This window comes from Arvicola amphibius, chromosome 15, assembly GCF_903992535.2.
Source record: "Arvicola amphibius chromosome 15, mArvAmp1.2, whole genome shotgun sequence".
NCBI classification, from domain to species: Eukaryota; Metazoa; Chordata; class Mammalia; order Rodentia; family Cricetidae; genus Arvicola; species Arvicola amphibius.
Genome location: NC_052061.1, coordinates 20969980 through 20994691, shown reverse-complemented (window position 1 = coordinate 20994691; position 24712 = coordinate 20969980). Strand labels below are relative to the sequence as shown.

General features: G+C 41.1%; 1 protein-coding gene across 6 annotated transcripts in view; it reads left to right on the top strand.

Annotated features, from left to right (window-relative positions):
- Il15 (interleukin 15) overlaps positions 1-17451 on the top strand; it is a 77885-nt gene extending 60434 nt beyond the window's left edge. For 4 of the 6 annotated variants that reach the window (XM_038313025.1, XM_038313020.1, XM_038313024.1 and 1 more), the window contains 6 exons: positions 3789-3884; positions 4952-5049; positions 6005-6089; positions 12209-12253; positions 14649-14786; positions 17178-17451. In XM_038313025.1, the coding sequence (XP_038168953.1) occupies positions 3873-3884; positions 4952-5049; positions 6005-6089; positions 12209-12253; positions 14649-14786; positions 17178-17288 (489 nt within the window). In that variant the 5' untranslated portion in view covers positions 3789-3872 and the 3' untranslated portion in view covers positions 17289-17451. Of the gene's footprint in view, positions 1-3788; positions 3885-4660; positions 4792-4951; positions 5050-6004; positions 6090-12208; positions 12254-14648; positions 14787-17177 lie in introns of those variants that run through there. The other 2 variants (XR_005283357.1, XM_038313016.1) reach the window with 1 other exon arrangement.
- Positions 17452-24712: the final 7261 nt, after the last annotated feature.

Here is a 24712-nt window from a genome sequence, read left to right as displayed (position 1 = left end):
CATGTTCAGTTTATGTTCAACCTTATTCAGCGAGGCAGTCACATCTTACTTCTTCTGTGGCTGGGTCACAACCGCAGAATTCTGTTCTCATATTGCCCCACATCCACTTTCTGCCTGGTCACCCCGCCTATACTTCCTGCCTGGCTACTGACCAATCAGCGTTTATTTAAAATATAATTGACAGGATACAGACTATTGTCCCACAGCACAATCTAAGTACACTTAACCTCTGCACCATCTCCCCAACCCCAGTTCTTACGTTTTCTAAGGTCTGACATGAGAGTGATTTGCTCGCCTTCTCCCCAATGAGTACTGGTTAAAGGTAGGATGCTGATGTTGAAGCTGAATTTCTTGGTCTTTGTACAGCATCATCAGGTCTCTCTGCTGCTTGCCTTTAAGCAACTGGCTGTGAACACGCATATCCTTTAAATTGATTAGTGTTTATTTACCCCCTTTATCTTCCTTCAGTGTGAATGCTTGAGTTTTTCTTTACTTCCTTGAAATTTCCTATTTGGGTTGTTTTGTTTCTTCATCTTTTCCATTCTTTTTGTTTCCTTCTGGAACTCCTTTTAGGTGATATATTGTAATTTTTAGTCCTGTGCAATAATTTCCATCTTTCTTCCCATGTGGAATGCCTTGGCAGAATTTCTTCTTCCTTTGTGAGGGTTTGAATAAAGTGCTTTTAGGGTATCTCTGGAGTGAGGTATCCTAATGACTGTTTCTGGACAGTTGGTTAAGTTTTGTTGTTATGTTTTTCTAAAGAAGCTGCCCAGAATGTCTGCCCACAGAATGGGTTTAGCTGGAATTTTTCAAGAACACTTATGAAAGTAGCTTTTGAAAACATTTCTGTTAAATATCAAAAAATAAAATAAACCTAGACAAGTCTACTTATCATATGCCTCCTGTGTGTGCTGTCTATTGTAAATGACAAACTATCTCAAGTGTTTTGTATTTATTTTATATCAATTTAAAGTTAATTTTTGTTTAGTTGTTGTCTATTAAATAGTGCTTATAAGTGTGCGGGCTCAAACCTTATGCTTGTTACCGGGCACTTTAGTCTTACATGGGTAATGTTTATCCTTGGAATAGTTTTCTTAACAGAGCAGCTGATCTCATTTTTATCATTTCCAAGAGCCTTAACTGCTTTCATTAATATATGTGTATATGTCCATCTCTCTTTATGTGAAGTGATATTTTAAAAGCATGAAAAATCTTAACTAGTCACTTATTTTTGATGTTTTATGATGGACTGTAAGGTTTAGAGTCACGTGTGCCAGTCTATTTACTGTTGCTATCGCAACATCCCTAAGGCTGGACACCTCTAAAGGAAAGAGGTATATTTGACTCACTGTTCTAAAGCTGGAAGTGCGAAACCAAGTGGCCTCATGAGTTTGGCCTTGGTGATGGTGCCACTTGGGTTGTATGTGGCTTCACCGTGGTGAAGGTGCACACAAGAAGGAGAGGGCATATGGTGAAACCGTAAGCCAGACTGGCTTTTTCATAAGAACTTACTCTAATAGGAACTGGGTTGGTTTCCTATAGAATCCCACTAATCCTCCCAAGGGCAACTAGACAGCAGTTACTGCTAGACTGCCGGTGTAAGGTGCAGCAAGACAGCCAAAGACACGACTTTCTTAGCTGTGTTTAAATGAGGATGGAATAAGGGATCAGCAGGAGACAGGCATTGCCAGCAAGCCAAATATTTGTTCATCAAGGGATGTTTGGTGAGTCAAAGGCATCAGCCACCTATTTTGGTAATGAAGCTGAGTTGGGTTGCAGCCAACCCCATTCATCATCTGCTCCTACTTCCAAGCTGTAGTGGATATTGATGTAATTAGGAGAGAAAGAATAAAACTTTAGTAGGAGCTACTTCTTGCCTGGCCCTTGGTGGAAAATGATTCTGATTTGTACAGCAGTTACAGCACACCCACTGTATCGCCCTCTGTTGCGCTGTTAGGAAAATGACTCACTGCTCTGTGAACACAGTGCTCGGGTGCACGTGTCTTCACTCAGGTGCCTTCCCCAAGGTCACACTATTTCGGATGTCAGCAATAAGCCAACATCTTATAGAATTTTCAAGCTAGGATCAGAATAACACTTTGCTATAAGACTTGCAATATAGAAAGAAAACAGCCCATGTGTATTATTTCACAGCCCTTAGCACATACCAGCTCCTCACTCCTCTCTGATCTGCTCTTCCAATAGCCACTTACTTGTCACGCACAGTTTCAAATCAAGCTCTCTGTTCCAGGTTGTCTGTCACTTGCAGGTTACCATGCCTGGATCAAACAGACATGTTATAATAATCTTCTGTTACTGGTGAATGGGAAAGGTGCAGTCCTTAGCAAAAAGACTACAGTCAGAACACTTTCCCAGATAAAGAACAGCCGGAGATGCGAGGAAAAGTTAATTAAGCACTATTGAGGTATAAGTCAGAAAGTAAAGACAAGGGTTGACAGAGGCTGACTGGGGAGACCCAGCTGCCTCTGGGGTCTACCCTGCTTAAGCTTTCCATGTGGGTCAGGTGACTTAGGTTTTGAGTGCAAACATCAGCCATAGGCGTAAACAAGGCTCAGCCTTTCTGGTCCTTGCATACGCAAGCTTAATATATCAACTATCGTTAGAAGGGAAGGCTAATGCCAGAGCCACATGGGGCACTGGGTCAAGACTGCACAGAAACATGGCATTGCCCACACACCTATAGTATCTTGTTTTATATCCCAATAAATATTAGGGTTTTTTCCCCTTTAAGAATGATACATTATACAGGATGACAAGATGGCTCTGTAGGCGACGCTACTTGCTGACAAGCCTGATGACCTAAGTTTGAGCACAGAAACCCAAGTGGTGGAAGGAGACAGGGAACCCTACAATTTGTTCCATGACTTTCAAACATGCACTATGGCATGTGCATAGTGCACACATAGACACACACACACACACACAAATGCACACATACAGAGACACACACACAGAAATACATAGAAACACACACAGATACACATGTAGACACACACACAGACATAGTCACACGCACACAGATATGCACAGACACACATAGGCACACACACAATATAAAAATAAGGCTAATAATCTGTGCATAACTTACAGCAAATATTTACAAATTGGGAAGCATCTTAAAAGTATAAAAATTAAGATAATTGTGATAAATTATATTAACAAAAGATATTAACATTTTTATTGACAAGTTCAATTAATATGTATCAATTTTAAGTCTAGGAACACTGTATTTGACGTATTTTGAGTTTGAATATTTTAATGAAATGGAGTTCAACGGGGATATTTTACCATCACATGTTCCCCTACTTAGATTTAGTAAATAAACATAATTTTGTTATTTAGGAAATTTGTAGATGGTGTTCCAATTAATTATTTTGAAGAGCAGACCTAAGATCTATTTGAAGCCTGCAGATGTAGCTGTTACTGTAAACTAGATCATCACCTGGTGGCTATTTGAGTCTACATATTTTGATGTCTCTAACTCCAGTTGCTATGGCCCTGAAATCTTTTAGATCTGAGACACAGTGAGGAAAGACAAGGCTTGGGTCTTTGGATTCAACAAACCTGGTCTCTAGTTTGGGCAGCCATGAGGCCACATCAGGTTTCCCAAATGCTCTCAGGACTGTTCAATGTGATGCACGCGTTAAGGAGCACGTAGGGTACCCTTTGGGAAGCGGATGCTCCGCAAACACCAGGTCCTTCCCTGTCCGCCCCTGAGTTGCCTGCATGTGTTTTGATTGTCATCCTCTACCCTGGTTGTGTTCCAGGAGGCGTTCTGCATGGATGGCAGCTGGAAGCCCATCGCCATAGCCAGCTCTTCACCACTGAAGCAATTACCTGGGCATTAAGTAATGAAAATTTTGGTAAGGAAAAAGCAGACGAAAATAGCTTATTTCTTAAAAGGTCACCTTCATCTCAGCTGGATTTTATAATAAATGGTATGATTATTCTCTAAACATCTCTGGCTCGGACAGACATATGTTTTTCCATGCTTTGTCTTTATTTTTGAACAAGACTAACAATCTACCCGTTCTCTCCATGCCATTGGTAATGCATTATTTTACTTAGCTCAGGCTCTCTTGCTCTCTAAATGTCTATTTACTACATAAATTATGTCTCTGAGGGCAAGGTCTGGTGTTATGCATCTTTTCAGCAGAGACTAAATAGAACACAGTCTTCTGGTGGCTGAGCTATTGGCTGACATTATTCTCTGTAACTATAAAAAGCTTTGAAAATACTAAAGAGTCAGGTCAAAGAATCAATTCTGGGTCTGTCTCAGACAAACAAGTTTCTAATTAACCAGGAAGAGCTTTTCTGTCATGGCTGTTAGAATGGGAAAGGATACACTTCTTGAGACAGGGTCTCATCACTCCGTAGCCCTGGGTAGCCTGGAATTCACCACATAGGCCGGGCTCGACCTCAGAGGATTTCATTTCCTCTCTCTCTAGTGCCAGGATTGGTGGCTTGCACTATCTGGCCCAAATACCTTTACTAGTTTCATTTCTATCCAGTTTTTCTCCATGTGATAATAATATGTTTTGATTTCCATTTGCTTGCATGAACTTAATGTACCATTAGTTGCTTGCTATTGGTTCCCATTCCTAATCTGGGCTGCATGTCCTATGTGGTCTATTGAAAGGAGAGACAGCGAGAGGAACTCAGTGATGACAGGAGCACTGACTGGTCCTAAGGATGTGTGTGTGTCAATTGCTAAGAATGTCGGTTGACCATTGACCTTCAGCTGGAGAAATATGTGCTGGAGAGCCTGGAGTGAAGCGGAAGATTCACTGAACTTTCACTGTTTCTGATAAACATTGTCGATTGCGAAAAGGCAACGCTAAACTTGCGCACCCAAAATACAACAAAATGCAGTCTTACATGTTTGTAACTAGAGATATTTCACCATATCACCTGCAATTATGTTTTCCAGAAACCATATATGAGGAATACATCCATCTCGTGCTACTTGTGTTTCCTGCTAAACAGTCATTTCCTAACTGAGGCTGGCATTCATGTCTTCATTTTGGGGTAATTTCCTCTTTAATTGTAACTGTTCCCATGTCAACAGCATGCTCATTTGTCCTTGAATTTCTTCCTGTTGGAACGTCACTGCGTTCGGTTTGCTAGTGTGAAGGTCTTCACTCTCCAGGGCTGGATGTGCCGGCGACTGTGGAGATGCTTAGGGAACTTAACTAACTGAGGATTTCTGCACCTTGCTAGTATTCCATGTGTATATGCTATCCCTCAAGGCAATCAAGCTTCTTGCTATGAGGATCCCATTTACTGATAGCATGCATGTGAATTGTTCCCATTAAACAGATTGTCGTTGGCTGACATGCTTTGTTCATGATCCTTTAGAGAATAACTGTGTTTCTGAGGCTTTATGAATCACTTCGCTGTCACCTCATCAATGTGTCTTTTATTCTGGATATTAAATTTCAGTTTTAACCAAAGGGAATAAATTTGTGGGCATCCACCTTATATTTAGTTAAGTCTTCAGTGACTCTGAAATAGTCCTAGCAGTAGTGTGAGCATGGTGAAAGAGGCATAGTTAACATGCTGTAAGGGACACTTCCTCTCACAGTTGCCACGTGGAAAAGATTAGTGCTTAAGGTTTTACACTTACTTGCCCCCAAACTCTCATGGAACTTTTACTTCAAGACCATTTATTGAGCATTCCACACATCCGGTGCTCTTCCAGTTTCATTGTGACCAGCTGCATATGGTTACTTACAAATGATCCAATTAGCCTTTCTTTAATCCTCAAGGTTGGACGGTCCTCCTCGAATTAGCTCAGAGTATCATAGTTGTACTGTGTATTTGATGTTTCTATTCACCCACTGAGTGGTTGAGTGCAGAGACAGCAAAAGCTTGGCTTTTCCCCTTAGCGGGAATATAAATGAACTTGGCCATTCTCTTGCTTATATACTCAGTCAGACAACAGCATCCTCTCTCAAATGCCTGTCTCTGTGTTCTCTTCCAGCTGTGTCAGTGTAGGTCTCCCCAAAACAGAGGCCAACTGGAGGGATGTACTAAGTGATCTAGAATATATTGAATCTCTTATTAAAGTGAGTATTCATTTTTCATTTTTCTTTTCTTTTTGTTTAAAGTTTATATTTGATATATCTTATTTGTTCAGTAATTTTTATACTAAAAATTTCATACATGAATATAGTAAAATATAATCAGTTCTACTTCCCATTTTGCTCCTCTTAAGTTCCTCTCTTCTATCTCCCCACTGTGTTCATGCCTTTCGTTGTATATTTTTTCTTAATTTTTGATGACCCATTAAGTCCAATTAGTGTTGCCGTATGTACATGGCTACGTGGCCATCCACAGGAACACAGGAAAATAAGAGTGGAAATGCCATCAAAAGAGAATAATTCTCTCTCCCCCAGTAGCTACTAAGTACCAACAGGTCCCATGGGAGCAGAGCCAGGAGAGTGCATCCTTGTCTCCACGCTCATCTTGGCAGACTAGATCTTGTGCAGGGAACAACGAGCTCTGAGTTCATGCATGTGGCAGCCACATCACATCCAGAAGACAGTGCTTCACTGCACTCCTCTTCACCCTCTGGCTTTCAGATTTCTCTGCCTCCTCTTCATCAGCATCCTCTGAGCCTTGGTAGGTCAGGGAGTGTGGCTGATGAAGGTATCCTAATTTAGTGCAGAGTAATCAATTTCTTCTTGGTAGCATTTTGACTAATTATGCCTCAGCACTGATTGCTTCCCACTGAAAAATAAAAGAAGTCTCTGTGGCCAAGGCTGGTAGGATACCAGACCTGTGAATACAACCATAGATATATAGAAGGTAATTTGACAGCATGGCTATTAAGAAAATATTAGTAGCAGGTTCTTCCCTACCAGCAATGGGCTTTTGATCAGGATTTTAGTTCCAGGAATGAGGTTTCTTAAAAATCTGTTAGTTATTCAAAATAGTGTTGCCACAGCCATATCTTGCATGGCTGGTTGCTATTGTGGTATGTAGGGGTCAGTGCTGGGGAAGATAATTGATATCATTTTCCCCCAGAACATATGACAGCTATAAAGTATGTAAGTATGTGTCTCTTATGTTTTTCTATAAGCTACCATGAAATAATACCATTTGAAATAATAATAATACTATTTGAAATAATAATACTTGTGAAGAAACACATGAACTTTGCAAAACCTCCTAAGGCATTTCTTTCAAGTTTGAATTATTGTGAAAACTTATACATTTATCAGAGTTAAGAGTCTGTAGCTAGACAGGCCCTAGGCTCTGGTGAAAAACTTGTTACTATCATTCTGCTAATTGTATAGCATGAAAATGACTCCTAATGACTTATCATTAAACCCATAGAGTAGCGCCTTCCCCAACCCCTATCAGAGAAGCTTCTTTGTGGTAAATGGTGATTACCACAGAGATCCACAACTGGTCAAGGGATAGAGAGTGAGAGACAACAGAATGCTCAGCCCTAAATGCAACATCTATATGATGCACCCTCTTCTCCATGGGATTCTTTTTGGAAGATTTATTGGGAAAAATTGTAAGAGTCTGAGGCAGGAAATGACTACAAGGAAACAATGTTGTTCAAACACAACAGGGCAGATGTCCATATGAACTGATAGCAGTTATGATAAAATCCTCAAGACCCACACAATCGCAAGCCAAATAAAATCCAGGCCAGCAGTGTAGAGGTTGACATGAAGTTCACTCCAAGCTGAGGAAATACTAGCAATTAGTAGTCGCTGAGAGCAGGAGAACGAGTCTCACGTCTAGCAGGGTCTCACGTCTAGCAACAGTATATGGGCGGCACTTCAAGGGTAGAGGAAAAAGGAAAGAAAAGACAAAGACACAAAGCTGGGTGGATAGGGAAGGGGTGTGGACATGGAGGGAGTTAGAAGAAGAGTAAATTTCAAAAGAGTGTACAAAATTTTCAAGGAACTACTAAAGGATTCAAAAGTCAATGCAATTTCTAAGTAATGTAACCAAGGAGCTCCATTCCTCACAAATCAGAAATGCTCTCTCCTTATCTGGAAAACAGATTCCATGAAGGGGACCCAACGTCTCATTAGCTCTAGAATGATATACTTTTTCTGGGCATTGTAGATGTCTTCTCCTGCCTAGAGGCAACAGTGTCCTAGGAGCAGGCTCTACTGAATCTAGTCAGGGAAGTCAGGAATATCATTCTAAATGACAGTACTGGAAGGTATATGTTGTCCCCATGGGCCAGTGTTTTCCATAATCTACCAACAGAAGCCAGGGAACCCAGTCTGAAGAAGTGAGGATTACAATGGAAGGTCTGCAGAGGTCCTGAACACTAAGATGCGGTTAGGATCATAGCTCACAGTAGCAATTCAGACTGCAGGCAAAACATCTCAACAGGTGACTGACTGCATATTCAAATAAAGTACTTAAGTAGGACAAGAATCTCCCAGAATAATAGCTATCATACCCAGCTACAAGGAAAAATCATTAATCATACCAAGAAGAGGGAAGTCACAATCAGGACCATTATGAGTCTTATATTAGTATCAAGTAAAGCCAATATGATGAGAAATATAACTGCTAATGCCAAGAGCAACATTAATGACAAAAGAAAATTCATGAAGAAGAAACATTGATTCTTAATATATATGCACTGAGCAAGAGAGTCTCAAAATTCATAATACAAAAATTTAACAACTCAAAGGAAAAACAGACAAATTTATGATTACAGTTGTAGATTTCACTGTCTCCAGCCCGATAACTAACTAAACTCTTAAGCAGAAGATAGAAACCATGAGAAAGCAAACTAATAGGATTTACTTTATGCATGAAACATTCTACTCAATGGCATCAGAGCAAACTTTCAACAATTCCCATGGAATGGTTACCAAGACTAAATAAATATGTTCTCAACCACAGTCAGGTTCATGAAAACCATCAAAACTGATCATGCAGAAAGTATGTTTAAAACACAATAGAATCAAAATGTAGGTGAAAAAAATGAAAAAAATACACCGGTGAAGTTCCCCAAATTTACAAGTTACATAATATATTTCTAAATAGCACAGGGGTTCAAGACTGATTCTCAAATATAGGGAAAAATGCATAAAACTGAGTAAAATGAAGTCCAGTCTGTTAAGATGTGAGCTGGTAAGGATGAGGAAACTTAAAAGTTAGATCAATGTGTTAGAAATGAGGGAAAGTGCTAAGATCAAAGCAGCCCCCTAAGTTACAGCTCCCCAAGTTAGAGGAGTCACAAAATAAATTCAACACAAGTAGAGGGAGGAAGAGAGTTGATCTCAGAGAAGAGACGAATGAAACTGAGAGCAGGAAAGTGGTGGGCAAATCAGTGAAACAAAAAGGTATTAATCTGAAAAAATCAGTCAGATTAACAAACATCTAATAATAAGAGAGAGGAAGCACAGCGCCAGTACCATGGGTGATTGGTGGCTCTTGGCACACAATCTGTGGTAATCAAGTTCATTATCATTTCCCTTAGTACCTTGTAACTTCAGATTCTGCACCAATGACCTACAGAAAATTGGCCAGTTCTCCAAACACAAACTCCCCAAACATAGCAATAATGAAATCAATGGTCCAAGTAACCATCTATTTGATGATGTTCCTAGTCTCTTCCAGGGCCTGGGAGGAAGGAAGCCCCTCCCACTCAGCTTGGGAGACTGATCTTATCCTGATGTATAATATGAATCCAAGACAAGGGACTCTCATACCCTTAGTATAAAATTCCTCAATTAAAATATGACCATTCAGATCTATTAGTGTATAATATAAAAAGAATATCATCAATATAAGAAATTTATTCTAAATATGCAAGTATTTTCATTATTTGAAGATTAATCAACCAATCAATCCAACCTGACACATCAGCAGCCTAAAAAGAAAATCATATCAATTGATTTAGAAAAGACGTGATTAATGCAGCACCTCTTGTACTGAATGGATGTCCCTTCCTTAATTATTGTCCACACCCCTTAGTGTGATTGTGTTTTCATACAGGATCTTTAAAGGGCCATTTAAGTTAAAATAGGGTCATTAGGATGATGTGAATCCAATCTGGCCAATGTCCTTAGGAAGACGGAAAAGCATGCAATTACCCACAGGAGGAAGATACCCTGAGAAGATTGAGAGAAGACAAGGTGAGCGTTGATGAGGATACAGAAGACTTGGGAGACCATTGCTGGCACATCCTCTGAGACTGATTGCCTGCAGAATTTGAGAAAATTACACGCCTTTATTTAAGCCGTCATGCTCATATGAAATTCTAACAGCTTCAGTGAACTTCTGTAGAACTAGTTCAAGACAAACTATCTCAATAGAGGAAGAATGGAGGGCATCTTCTTCAACTTCATGTAAAATATGTGCTCAAATACCTCAGACTACTATCTTTGCTAGTGAGTGAAAGACAGCTTTTCCCCAGGACTCCAAACAAATCGCTCACCACTTTTATTCACCATGGGCTTCATTTTGGTGTACCCGTAGAGTCAAGTCTTATCCAGTGACAAAGAAGTAGGTGGCCAAGCCAAGGAAGCAAACACCATACAGTGAATGAACTGAATTTAATAAGGCCAGTAAGGAGGCTTCCTGCTGTGGGATTCCAGCTGCTTGTCCTTGTGGAGAAGACAAGATTACAGAACAAATACAAGATGCCTGGGCCACAGGGTTTAGAAAGGAGAGAAGGGCCTTTAATCCCAACACTCAGGAGGCAGAGGCAGGCGGATCTTTGTGGTTCAAGACCAGCCTGGTCTACAGAGCGAGTTCCAGGACAGGATCCAAAGCTACACAGAGAAACCCTGTCCCCAAAAACCATAAATAAATAAATAAATAAATAAATAAATAAATAAATAAAATAAAGAAGGAAAGAAGGATAAGCAGGCAGAGTATGGGTTCCCTGTAACATAATACAACTCCAATGTGTGGTATCAGAATGGTGGATACCTGCCACTGTATCTTCAAAGTCCATTATATATGTATCCTGTAACTTTTCTCTATCACAGTGGTAGCGATCAGCGTATCGCTACTGTAACAAAATACACCGAGATAATTAATTTTAAAACATAAAGGGTTTATTTTGACTGATGGCTTTAAGCCAATGACTTGGAGCTCTCTGGTGGGGCTGACAGCTTCTAGTGGCAAAGCAAGCTGCTCACATTTTGTCTAGAAAGTGAAATGAAAGAAAATTGCAGTGGTGAAAGCCCTTAAAAGTCACATTTCAGGGCCCTGTGGTCCTCTCCTAGATCCTTTGGCCAGAAGTTCCACCAGTTAAACCGTGGAACCAAGAGGTTCAGGGGATTAAACACCCAGATTGTAGCTATGTACGAATGTTCATTCATCAAGCATAACAAATGTACCAAATATCTTAAGAATATTACCAATAAATGGAACTGGAATCCAAAAATGTTGGAGGGAGTCACTTGTTTGTCCCAGCCGCCCGGCTAGCTTAGACATAAAATAATCACACAGAAACTGTATTAATTAAAACACTGCTAACTTCTAACTCTAACTTCTTATTCGCTAACTCTTGCATAGTAATTTAACCCATCTCCATTAATTTGTGTATCACCATGAGGTCGTGGCCTACCAGCAAAATTTCAGAATGTCTATCTTCAGTGGCAGATCCATGGCGTCTCTCTGACTCTGCCTTCTTCCTCCTAGCATTCGGTTTAGTTTTGCCCACCTAGCTCTGTTCCTCTATAGCTCAGCTATAGGCCCAAAGCAGTTCCTTTATTCATTAACCAATAAAAGCACCACATAGACAGAAGGACCTCCCACATCAGATAAAGGAGCAGAAGAGAGCTCAAGACATTCTTCTGGTTTTTTTCCTATAACACGGTTTCCCAAAGCACTATTTTTTAAAAAGTCGGTTTTATAAGGTTACATTCTTTATGATTCTAATTCTTTTGCATTCTAGAAATTCTAAAAGTATAGGATTGCACAAGAGGGTAAAACCGGTAAAATCTGGTGAAGGGATAAACATTACATAAATATGAATTCCTTATTGGAAAATTGTGCTGTGGCCAAGCAAAGACCAGCAGGGTAACACAGAGAAGGGGTCAGAGTGCCTTACTATATGTTCTCTTACAACTGCTAGAATTTAAAATTATTGCAAAATACAAAATTAAGTTAAGGGCCTAAATTTATTGTTTACGGGACGTTGTTGTCTTTCCTAATCTTTCATATTACCCCCTTTCTCTTTCAGTCTGTCCGTATCGATGCCACTTTATACACGGAGAGTGACTTCCATGTGAGTACAGTTAGGTTTTCAGAATTGCTGTGCTCCAGTTCTCAGCCATATTTCCACAAAGCCACTGAAATAGCTACAATTCGAAAATCTAACTTACAGTGGGTTCTCAGAGGGTTTGACCCATGACATTTCTAAGGGATCATTGAATTTGTGGGACTTAGGACAAAGAGCTACATAAATACTACTTTTGTAATGGTGCCAAATCAAAATGGAAAAAAAAAATACCTCTCCATCAATGTCAAACAAAATCTCCGGTTTCTGTAATGCAGTTAGATAAGCATAGGATTGGATGCTAGAATTACGTTAAATAATTCAATCTAAATGTCTCCACGATACCATTATTCCTAGTGCTGTAGAATGTTATACCAAGTTCAATAACGTCTACTGCAGCTTGCTTGAGGGTATCCATGTTGTGTGTTTTGCATGAATCTCTACACTTGTAAGAAGTCCTTTCTTTATTTTCTGTGTGATAAAAACGTAATTCAAATAATGTACTAGAATTTATAAATGACAACTAGCTTTATTATAATGATGGTTGTTGGCAATTTGTCATGTGGTTCCTTCTTTCACTCTAGACTGTTTCTAAAGCCAAGGGATAGATCTGAATGCCACTGCTTGGAATATGTGAAGGTTAATTTAATTTAAAATGTTAATGAGTCACCATTTAAAGTAGCCTCATAAGAATATCAATGAGTTTTGCCTGAGGGTGTGTCTATGGGCTATTTTTCTTAATCTGTTGACTGTTGTGGGAAGATCCACTCCTAATGTAGGCAGTACCACTTCACTGCCATAGGAAATCCTACAGCCAGTAGCCTTTGAGTCCATTTGGGCGTGGCCTCTTAAAGGCTACTGGCTGTTGGATTTTCTACAGCGCTTCACCTGCTGGACACTGGACTGAGGGTAGAGAAGGCCAGAAAGGCACATCTGCAGCATCTCTGCTGCTCAGAACTGGATCTGACCACGTAAGCTCCTCATGCCTTGGCCTTCCTGATGATAGACCATAACTTGGATTTGTGAGCAGGAAAGACATCCTTTCCACCTGAAGTTTTTCTTTATTAAAGTATTTTTATCACAGTGACAGAGACAGAAGTGAAACTGGAACTAAAACCAAACTGCCTATTGTATATTCAAAACCAAACTGCCTACTATGTGTCCAAAACTGTCAAGTGCAACTTCTCGGAGGTGGAAGGTTTGTGCACCCTGCTCTTGGTGTGTTGAGGAGAAGGTGAATCCTGGAACTCAGACAATTAGATATTCCCCAAACACATGGGTGACCCCTCTTCTGATTTTAGTGTATTTTTCTGGTTTTCTCTGCTTTTTTCTTTTTCTTTTTCTTTTTTTTTTTGTCTGATCAGATAGCCCTCAATGAACTCTTCTGACTATACTTTAGATTCAGGCACACCCTAATATAAATCGCTGTTGAATCCCATTAAATGTTTTTCTTTCTTTCTATTTATTTATTCATTCATTCATTCATTCATTCATTCTTATCATTTAGGGTTTTATAAAGTAACTGTTACAGGAAATATATTTTCCTGTTGCTCACAATCCCTTTATGGTTTGGCCAGCCCATGAGTGGGTACTGCCTTTGCTTTGGTTTTATTTGTATCCGCCTTGACTTTCTTGGAATTCATTCTGCAGGGAACTGTAGGGACGGTATGACTGGCAGTTATCTCTCCTTCAAATGTGAGCACACAACCTGACCCTCAATGTTTCCACAGATGCCCTGTCAGTCCTAGACTGCTGTGTCATCCCCAGAGAGCAAGAGGCATGCTCAGTGAGGAATGGTGGCCTTTGACGCCCGTTTTCTTCCGTACAATAGTGCCACCCTTCTTCATTGTTGTTGATTTCAGTTTTGATTTTAAAACCAAGTGGGAGAAAAGTAGCTTCCTACATAAATGAAATCCTTTACTAGTACATAGACAGAAACAATTGGGGAAGCAAGTCTTTATTTGGCTTACAATTCCAAGTTATCATTCGTAATTATGGGAAATCAGGTCAGGAACTGAAAGCATCCAATTAACAGACAAGAACAGAGGCAGGAGAACTTGTTTGCTTGCTGTTAGCTAAGTCTCTTTACTGTGGCAGCGCTCAGGACCTCCTGCATAGGGAATGGTGTCACCTACAGTCATTTGGGTATTCCTCCATGAATTTACAATGCAGATGAACCTGTAGGAACATGTCTACAGGTTAACCTGTAGATAACACCTCATTAAAACTGTCTTCTAGGTGTCAGGTTGACAGTTAAAACTAAGTAGTATGGTTATTATGTTTCTTTGTAAGATAACTAGATGAGATCGATTTTTTTTAAAGTTTTATGAATGTGAAAATCAAAAATGGGGAAGTTATTTTGCTTGTTTGTTTCAAACTGGCTCTTTGCAATTCTTATTTTTAGCCCAGTTGCAAAATTACTGCAATGAATTGCTTTCTGCTGGAGTTACGGGTTATTTTACATGAGTACAGTAACGTGGACCTGAATGGAACAATAGAAAACGTGATGTTACTAGCAAACAGCTCTCTGTCTTCTAACAAGGTGAGCTATCCACCCACCATAGTGAGCTGCATCTGATGGTTTGGGATCGCTTTGGGATAAGGCATTTATGCATAAGCGGATTCTCCTATGGAGACCACAGGAAAGAATCTGATTCCAGTGCAGTGGCCTTCAGAAGTGGTGTCAGAGCTGCCATGCCCAGAATCCTGAGTTCGTTGATTCCCTTGGTAAGCAGGCATTTTTGAGTAGTGGCAGCCAGTGTGCTTTAGCCCGAGAGTCATGTTGGAAAGACAGCCATGAGCAGGGAGGGTCGTGAGAAGCAAATACTACTGATTTCTGTGGTCGGCTGAGGGGTGCGCTGTAAAATGCCCTCAAGTGCACGGAATTAACTGTGGCTTGAATGGCACAACCAATGGGTGAAACAAGGTAAAACCAAGACACTCTGTCCTCAGAACATGCACAGTAAAATTATTTCATCTAGTAAGTACTTCAGCACACTGTGCTAAAGCCTGGAGTCCCAGTTATGAAGGAAAGAGGGAAGTGAATTAGTCACTCAGCGAATAAGTGAACCAGCCAGTCGGTCATTAAGTACAGTAGCAAGAGAGGAAGCATGTGTGATAAAGGAACTAGGGCTCTGGTGTGGGGAAGGGCTAGCCAATAGGCTGATATGTTACACAGAGCTTCAGGAATGAGTGCCTATGACCCTTAGGGAGCATCTCTAGGCAGACACAACTGGACACGCAATGATATGGAGATGCTTTTCTCCTCCCAAATGCTGGGCTGCCTTTAGTGTCTGCTCAGACGTCACCTCATTTGCATGTGCTACGCTTTCCCCTCGCCATCACCCTCCGTCCCCTTCTCTACACATCCCACACTCTGAAAATCATGTAATTGTCTATTAGTCAGCTTCAGAGCATATGCGCTTTCGGGGTTTTTGGATGTTTGATTACGATTCCCAGAACATACAGTTCTTACAGATGTTCATGGCCCAGAATACTTACCAAGTGAATCTCTTCGTGGTTAAACTACTCCTGTGATATGTTATTACCATTTCTTAATGGTGGGAAAGTCAGATGATAACTCAGTACAGTATCGGTGTTGAGCTTTAGGCTGCATGTTCGTACCGCTCCCAAGGTGACAGCTTGGCATATGTCCTGGGAAAGTGAACAGGACTGCATGCTTGGGAGACCCGTGCAGAATTTCAGCTTACAGTGTCTGTGAGTATCTTTGCTTTCCCCTCTGACACAGTTCACAGGACCAAGTACAGAGCGGTAGAAGCATATGATGGCGTCTGGCCTACAGCGTGTGCCTGATGAATATTGGGGAATCTGATCTCTAAGAGCCTAATGGATATGAAACCCAGTTTTGATTTTTGCTGGCACAGTCTTCATGGTTCAGAAGATCTCTAAAATCTTTATTCATGATTGGTACACTTGTAATGTTCTAGCTGTCCCCGAAGCTGTGTTAATGGCATTTGCCTAAGTGGTTCAAATCAACCAATAACATTCAGGTAGCTATTTGTACTAGGCCTTGTGCTTACTGATGGGAAACAAAAATATATGGGTATCCTTCCTAGGAATGGTTAGAGAATAGGAATATAAAAATGCTAAATGTCTGTAATATATGTGTATGTGTACATATATTCTGTATATACATATATGTATATATATATATACATATATATGGAGTAGAAAGGCAAGTACTCTCTTGAAGCTGACTAATAGACAATTACATGATTTTCAGAGTGTGGGATGTGTAGAGAAGGGGACGGAGGGTGATGGCGAGGGGAAAGCGTGGCACATGCAAATAGTTGACATCAATGAGAAGGTGACATCTGAGCAGACACTAAAGGCAGCCCAGCATTTGGGAGAAGAAGAAAAGCATCTCCATATCATTGCATGTCCAGTTGTGTCTGCCTAGAGATGCTCCCTAAGGGTCATCGGCACTCATTCCTGAAGCTCTGTGTAACATATCAGCCTATTGGCTAGCCCTTCCCCAAACCAGAGCCCTAGTTCCTTTATCACACATGCTTCCTCTCTTGCTACTGTACTTAATGACCGACTGGCTGGTTCAAGGTCATGGCATTCAAGGCCATTGAAAGATGAGATAGGCAAAAACACCTTACAGAGGCCATGGAGCATTCAGGGAAGTATGGGCTTCAAGATAGAAACAAATAATCCATGAATGGGCTTTAAGCACGAAGAGCACAGTCTAACATACATGGCCTATGCACTTGCAGAGTTCTTAACCCAACACTGGTAAAACCAACCTCTATCAAACCTCTTGATTCTTTCTCGTAGCTGCTCTTAACTTCATATTAGTTTGACAATGTTTTCATGCCCGAAGACCCCACCATATGTTTCAAATAGTATAATAGCCCCAACAAAGCAATGCATTCTGCTTGCCGATCTAATTCTTCCTTCTTGCTTGCAGAATATAACAGAATATGGCTGCAAAGAATGTGAGGAACTGGAGGAAAAAAGCTTCAAAGAGTTTTTGCAGAGTTTTAAAAGTATTGTCCAAATGTTCATCAACACTTCTTGATTGTCACCGATGCTCTTCAGGGATTCTGTTATTACCGCGCTGCTGCCTGCTGTGCATCTGAGATCCGCTGGGGAAACAAAGCAGCAGAAGCAGCAGCCGATGAGCCACTTGGATCAGATGAACTCCGGGAGACGCCGGAGAAAAGGGACTCTTCTCAGGCTTCTTTCGCTCCTTTTTAATTTATTACTGCACTTGTACATATTTGTAATATAACAGAAGATGTGGAATAAAGCTCTTTATATGCCTTATCAATTTAGCTTTAACTCTTACTTCACCTTTTATTATTAGTTAGTCTTTGGTTGCATGTGCTGTTTGTATGTGTGCATGTTTTTCTGTGTGTGTCATGCAGGGCACACATGTGCAAGTGTGTGGCAGCTGGAGGTTGACTTCTGGTGCCTTGCTCATTTTCTACCTTGTTTTTGGTTTTGTTTTTTTTTTTGTTTTTAAGGCTGTGTCTCTTCCTTGACCTGGAGCTCAGTAGTTCAGTCCGACTAACTGGCCAGTAAGCCCAGAGATCCTCCTGTCTTTACCCCCTCAGAAGTGGGGTTACAGGCAGCTGCCACATACCCAACATTTTACATGGGAACTGCTGATCTGAACCCAAATCATCATGCTTGCATGGCAAACACTTGCCCTGTTGAGGCAACTCTCTACTCTCTAAGTTATCCGTTGCAGAAAATTAAGGGGTTTTTTTTGTTTGTTTGAGGGTGATCATCCTTTAAGGAAAGTGCACAAGGGTACACAGAACACCGATATTTACGTTAGTGTATCACTTTCCCCAAAGAGTGCTATTTTAGTCTCGCAATTTTTAAAGCTATCCTTGTTGAATTTTTAAAAAGTGCTGATTTGTTGGACTCCATTTGGTGTGACAAAAATACAGTTGCTCATAGGTTCTGGAGAGTTGGCTCAGGGGTAAGAATATCTTCTGTACAGGCAAAAGGATCCAAGTTTGCATTCCCAGCATCCTTGGAAAACAGGTCATGGCTATGCCGACCCTGTGCCGTGTGGAGGAACAGGATGACTGGGGTTTGCGGGCCACCAGTTTAGCTCAAGATACAGTGTAGGACACTGTTTAAAGATGATCTGGAGGCCCCCCTTTCCCTACCACCTGTGGTACATGAGGGAGCTACCCTCCCCTTTATCAGCTGCAGCACTTGGGAAACTGCGCCCTACCCCTTGCCTGGGCAGCACAATACAGAGCTGCCCATGTTGGCAGAGGCATGGGTGGGTGAGCTGGCTCTCGGTGTGAGACTGAGATAGTTAGCCTCACCTCCCTTGTCTGCCATGTGGGGTTGAGGGCAAGGGAAAGATATCCTTCCCCACTGGCCCCTGCCACCTGTAGTGGGCAAGGGAGCTGACCATCTCCCTTACCAGTTGCAGCACTGGGGAAAGTGGATCCTGCACCTCACCTGGGCAGCACAGTAGAGCTCTGATGGTCCAGCAGTGGGAGAGTCAACTCTATGGGTGAGAAAGCAGACCTGGCCCCATTCCTTGCTCATTGCAGCAAGGGCTGGACTAGCTGGGGCAATGCTGGAGAGCTCGCCCTGGTGGTGAGAAAGGAGGAAAGCTGGCTGGCAGGCAGAACAACTCTACAATTATTTTGGCCCAGTACCAGATTTCTATGTTGGCCCATCCCAACATTCACCCCATCTATGATCTGTGGGAGCACGTGAAGGGGCTAGTCCTGAAAACCCAAAGCTGCAGAATCTCCATGTCACAGGGCAACAACAGGATATCCAAGAGGTGTGAGTTCCAATGAGAGTCCAGCATCAATGTTGTAGCAGAAACCAGAGGTCTCGATCAGACCAATGACTCTTTGCAATGAACCCTTGCACCTAAAGACAGATGGGCAAAATAGTTTGCTGTGTGGCTCACTGTGTCACGTTACAGCTTCCATGACTAGGATTTTCCTATTTTTCTGTTTTCTTTTTTTTCTCAATTTTTATTTTATTTTGGGGGTGCTGTAATGGCAGAGGGAGGATACAGAAGGACAGGGAAATGAATGGAATCGAGATGCATGATGTGAAATACACAAAGAATAAATGGAAAGAAAGAAGAAGGTGGAGGAGAGTGTTAGAGGAGGTATCCACACACGTTCATATCAACATGCGGTCAACACTCAGGCGCAACTTTACAGAGTAATATATTTTTATGATTCTTACCTTTACAGTTTTTCATTTTACTGTTTCAAATTACTAAGTTTTCTAGCATTTCTATTGCTAAAAAGTAGGAAAAGTGTGCCATTTTTAGCTTTAATTTTCTAGTTTTATTGTTAAAGAGAAGTTGGTCCCCATCCAGTATTTATTTGTCCGAGGAGAGGGAGATCAATATGACAGTCACATTACTATGGTGTTTCACAGTGACTAATAACCCACTTGCATCGTGTAAACAAATGCAAGATGGTTTCAAATTTCGGAATGTTCCAGTACTCAAAGTTGCTGTCTCTGGAATGTCACAGGAAACAGCCGGCTTTAGAAAACTCAAGTCTATGCGTCTTCCAATCCTTTAACTTGTCACAAGAGATAAAACGATCATATACAGCATTTTCTAGTTAACGTAAGAGATTGAGTGATCATGCGTCACATTATCTAAATTTAGCTTTACATGTGTCTGCTCTTGAAGCCAATCCTTTACCTCTCTCTCAAAGTCCACACCCCCTTCACTTTCCCATTGGCCAGCCAGTGTTATTTTCCTGGAGGATGCCTTGTTTGCATCTCACCTGTTGTGCTAATTGCTAACTTGACATGTACTAGCTATGATGAAAATTATATGTATAGCACAAAGTCACATATATAATGGCAAATGGACAAGGTAAACCAAATAAAAATTAGATTGATAGACCAACATCCATTGACAGGTATCTTTTTGCTTTTTTAATTATTATTTCAAGTAAAGAAAAAATATACGAGAGAATATTATCAGCGCATTCTCTCCGGCAATAAAGCAAAAGGACTATAAGATGGGGACACGGAAACACAAGCAGAACTAATAAGTAATTTGTGAGCCAAGAGAATTCTATAACCCAATTACAAGTCTAGTTTTATATAATCTCATTCTTTATCCAGGTCGAGCAAATCAATAGAATTACCTGCTTCTGCTGCTGTTGCTGTAGTTGTAAAGAGGGAATTACATGTTTTGATGTTGTAGTTTATGGCTTCCAAATTCAATAACTTATAAAATCAAACCAACATATGCAAAATGAAAACCAAGTAATGCGTTGTAACTCCTTTCTGTCCCCAAGCAACAAGAAATCCTAGAGAGTGTATTCCTCTTCCTTGTCTTCTCTGACTTCATATCATAACTGAAGCCATCTGCACTCACAGGCAAATCACGCTCAACATATGCCTGCAATGGGTAAATATTTTGCCCAGAGGAAATTCCATTTCCACGGAGATTTGGTTCAATATTCCTGAATGTGTCTAGTGACTGAATTGTGCTCCCGCTAAGAAATGTGTTTAGCTGTATGAAAGGTCCCTTGGTCCTAATTGTGTACTCTACCTGACACAACATAGAAGAAAAATTAATAAAACAGAGGCATGCTTTTGTTCTATAATTTACTTCTTCAACAATGAATTTTGAAATAGGAATTAAAGGAATGGAGGAGATGATTGTAACATAGAAGGAGACTTGAAAACTGCTACATTTAGCCTTTGGAAATAATGTCAGACATTTTTGACTGTTGTCGTGGAATGCACCATCCCTGCCAAAACGTTTGCCTTCATTGTTGTGATCACCTCTTTTGATTAAGAATTCACCATGTCAGACTTACCGGAGCCTTAGCTATTGGAGATCTACTCTGGGTGACTGTTTTGACAGATGCTATAAGAAAGCCACAGCAGTGTCCTTCAGGAGCAACCAACAGAAGCAGCTCATTACCAAACCCATCATCCGAGGTCTTACTTGGTCAATTCTATAAAGGTCATCATGGAGGATCAGGGTCATTCAAGGTGCCCTTTCAAAGAGAGTCTCTTGGGCAAAAGTGACAGGTGAGCCGAGCCATCAGGGAGTAGGGACTGAGCTAGAGGAGAAGGCAAGAAGGCCAGAATGGCATCATTCCAGTCAGCAAGGACGGAGTGTTCTCAGGGCAAAAGAAAACCTGGAATGGGAAGGATGGCAAAAGGAAGGTGTGGTAGTGGAGGAGTTAGCTGGCCCTGTGGGCTGCACTAAGAAAGAAGTGTCACATTGTAGCACAAAAACTTGATGTATTCTTATTTTGAAAGAAAGACTACTTTACAGTCCATGTCTCCTTTAAGTCAATGTCTCCTTACAGATAAATACCAGATTCCTAAAATGCATTCCTGTCTGAGAGTGCCATCTCTATCATTTGATGATTTCTTGAAACACTGAACGGACAACCATACAGTGAGTAATCACTCAATGTGACGGCTCTGTACCCAGCATATGGGCCTTGCAAGCCACAGGGACATCTGTACAAGTGGATCACTGGACTGGTTCTCCAGACTCAGAAAAGGTCTGTGGAAAAAAATCTTGGGACAAAGAACGCTTTTTGAAATGATGATTTTTCTAAATTACACTTTGCTGAAAGCTGTTGGAGAAGCTAATTTTTCTCATCGAGATAAACCAAGTAGAGGAAGTCCCATGGAATGGCAGGTAGGAAGAGTTGAAATGAGAAGTGGGAAAGGGTGATGGACCTGGGCAGAGAGAGAACGTCTGAAGTAGAATAAGCAGCACATAACATGGGGACAGCTACCACAAGGCTTAGCAGAAGTAGAATGTCTCTCAATATGTGATGGCAAAGCTCCTAGCGGGGGATGGGAGATGCCGGAGTGGAGATGGTTCTATTTGGCAGGCACCATCCTTCTCAAAGGATTTAAAGATCACTGGCTTTCAGCCAAGCCCAGATTCCTGCGAGGAGTTAATAAAGTCAAGCTCCCAATGCATCTAAGCCTGCCTCTCAGGATGCACCAGGCAAAAGGTAATAATAATAGTTCTCTTATATATGCATGGCTCTTCAAAGTTCACAGAGCACTTTCATCTATGCTGTTTTATTTGGTGAGAGTGTTTGTCTCTCTTGGGCACTGATTCAAAGGGAAGCAGCCTGGAAATATTTGACTTTTTTCAGTGATATGTAAGAAAAACAATCCAGCAAGAAGCTGCCTGGTATTTTGTCTGAACTCAGGTGTGCATGTGTTTATGCTGTATTTCCACTTGTGTTTCTTTTTAAATAAACATGAGTTTAATACTTGGGGGTGGGAAATTGTGTCTTATTCAAGAGATCAAAATAACATCTAAGTACATATTTTTGGTGCATATTTCGATACTATTTATATAATTCAGTGCTGGTGCTTTCTTTGCTCATCCTACACGGCAAATGTACCTTTAAGTTTATCCATCCTGAATTAATTACCTTTTTATAGTAAAAGAAGATGCTTTCCTTTGACAAGGAAGATGTTTGAACTATATTTATAAATAAATAAAGGCAGCTGCTAGACAGCATTATTAATAGTATGGCTTCAAACATTTCATCTGAAAAGATGATTTCCACTCTGTATTTCACAAGAACACCAGCCGTGGTTGTCCCTGGGGTTGGTAAGGTGTGAAAACCGCAGAGTAGCACTACTTCTGTGAAGCCCTCAGTTCAGAACAGCAAGATCAATGCATGTGCTTGGTGGTCATTCTCTTTGGGGGGGTCGCTTGGCCTTGTTCGTCAGTGTTTTACCCTAAAGAGTAAGCCAGCAGCGCAACTCTCCCCTGTAACACGCTGGCAGCCACATGTTCCTATCTAAATAGCTACACTGACACTGGTTACTCACGCTTCTTCAGCTCAGTGACTTTTGATAGATTCTTTGCTTTGTTCAGAGAGTGTATTTGCCAAACAGAACACTTCTTATTAGCCAAGACTGCTAACCGTAGATCCAAGAAAGGGTCATGGTACCTAATCATGATATCAAAGCTGCGTGAGGTGTCTGATTGGCATTCCGACTTCCCCTTCAGGTGGACATTGCTATTCCAGGGGATTCTCTGAACCCTGGGTAATCACTTCATGTCTTAGTCCTGTTGACTTGACTTCTAAAGAAGAACATAGGCTGTGCTCTGTTGAGTTCATGTTTGCAAGCAGTGGCTTCAGGGACCAGCAACAACATTCCCAGGTGTGGCATCCAGGGAGGCACTTCTTGGCTGTTTAAGAAGTTCAAAACAGTTGTAAAACTGAGGAAAATATCTGTCTTTTAGATGTCTGTATACCAACAATCATTATGTGGGAACAATCCTATTGCTAAGATTTTCTCTGCCCCACAAATATGATTTTCCTAAATTTTAATCAATTGCTCAGACTGCTATTTACAAAAGAGTTTACATGTAATATATTTCCATGCTGGTTTGGAGTTCTCTGTTACATTTATCATGTCTTAGCAAGCATGTTAGCATGGAGGCAACACATGGCTAGGTTGACCATGCACAGGATTTAGGAGATCTCCCTGTCTCAGAGGGTAAAGTAGGTATGAAGAGTGATACCCATAAAGTCCTTTTCAGAAATGGGTCCAGACCGTCAGCTGACCCTTAGCATTTGCCATGACTCAGCAGAGTTTAAGAACGCCTGGAGGAGGACTGGAGAGATGACTCAGAGGTCAAAAACGTGTACTGCTCTTGCTGGGGATCTGAGTTTAGTTCCAAGCACCCAGCTCATAACTGCTTGCAATCTCAGCTCCAGGGCCTCTGACACTCCCTCCCGTCTAGCTTCTGTGTGCAATGGCACTCAAGCAGACAAACCCATACCCACATACGCACACATGCAATAACTGATAAAATAAAATACATCTAAAGAAAAGAATGCCTCTAGGAATTCCTAGATCTCCAAATTAAGACGTGGGGTCAGGTAACCGTGTTTTTTGTAAAACTCAATTGTATGCTTTAATGTGTGACCAAGAATCCAATCAAAATTCACATTCTTAATCAACAGTTCCCTGTAGGTATGGTGCTGGTAGCGAGTTCTGAGGCGACAGAAAGGTTTTCATAAAATTTGACATCAAACAGCATTCACCTCTTGAGTGGCTTCGGGAAGCCATGGCCATGATTAGAGAGATGCCATCCAGAAATATGGGAGTAGATGTGCTCTTAGTCACCTTATTTTGATCAAGTCACTTAACCACCTTGACCTGTGTGTTTCAACACATCACAAAGGCTATGCTATTGCTGACTAGTAAAACCGTTGTGAGTTAAGTTAGATACCAGGGTCTAGTTCTTGAGTAGGTAGTTCTCTTCCAACATTTCCTTGACTTGCTTTTCTATTTCCTGTGTCTCTAGGGGAGGACTTGCACTCTTCCCTTTCTGGGCCTAGCCTCAGGTTGAAAACCAGCACAGAGCTATCATGTCTAGAATTCCCTCGGAGAAATTGTCTTTATTTTAGTACTTCCTGGTTCCAAGCAGATCAGAGTGGGAAACTTTCCTGCTTTTCAGTGCTCACT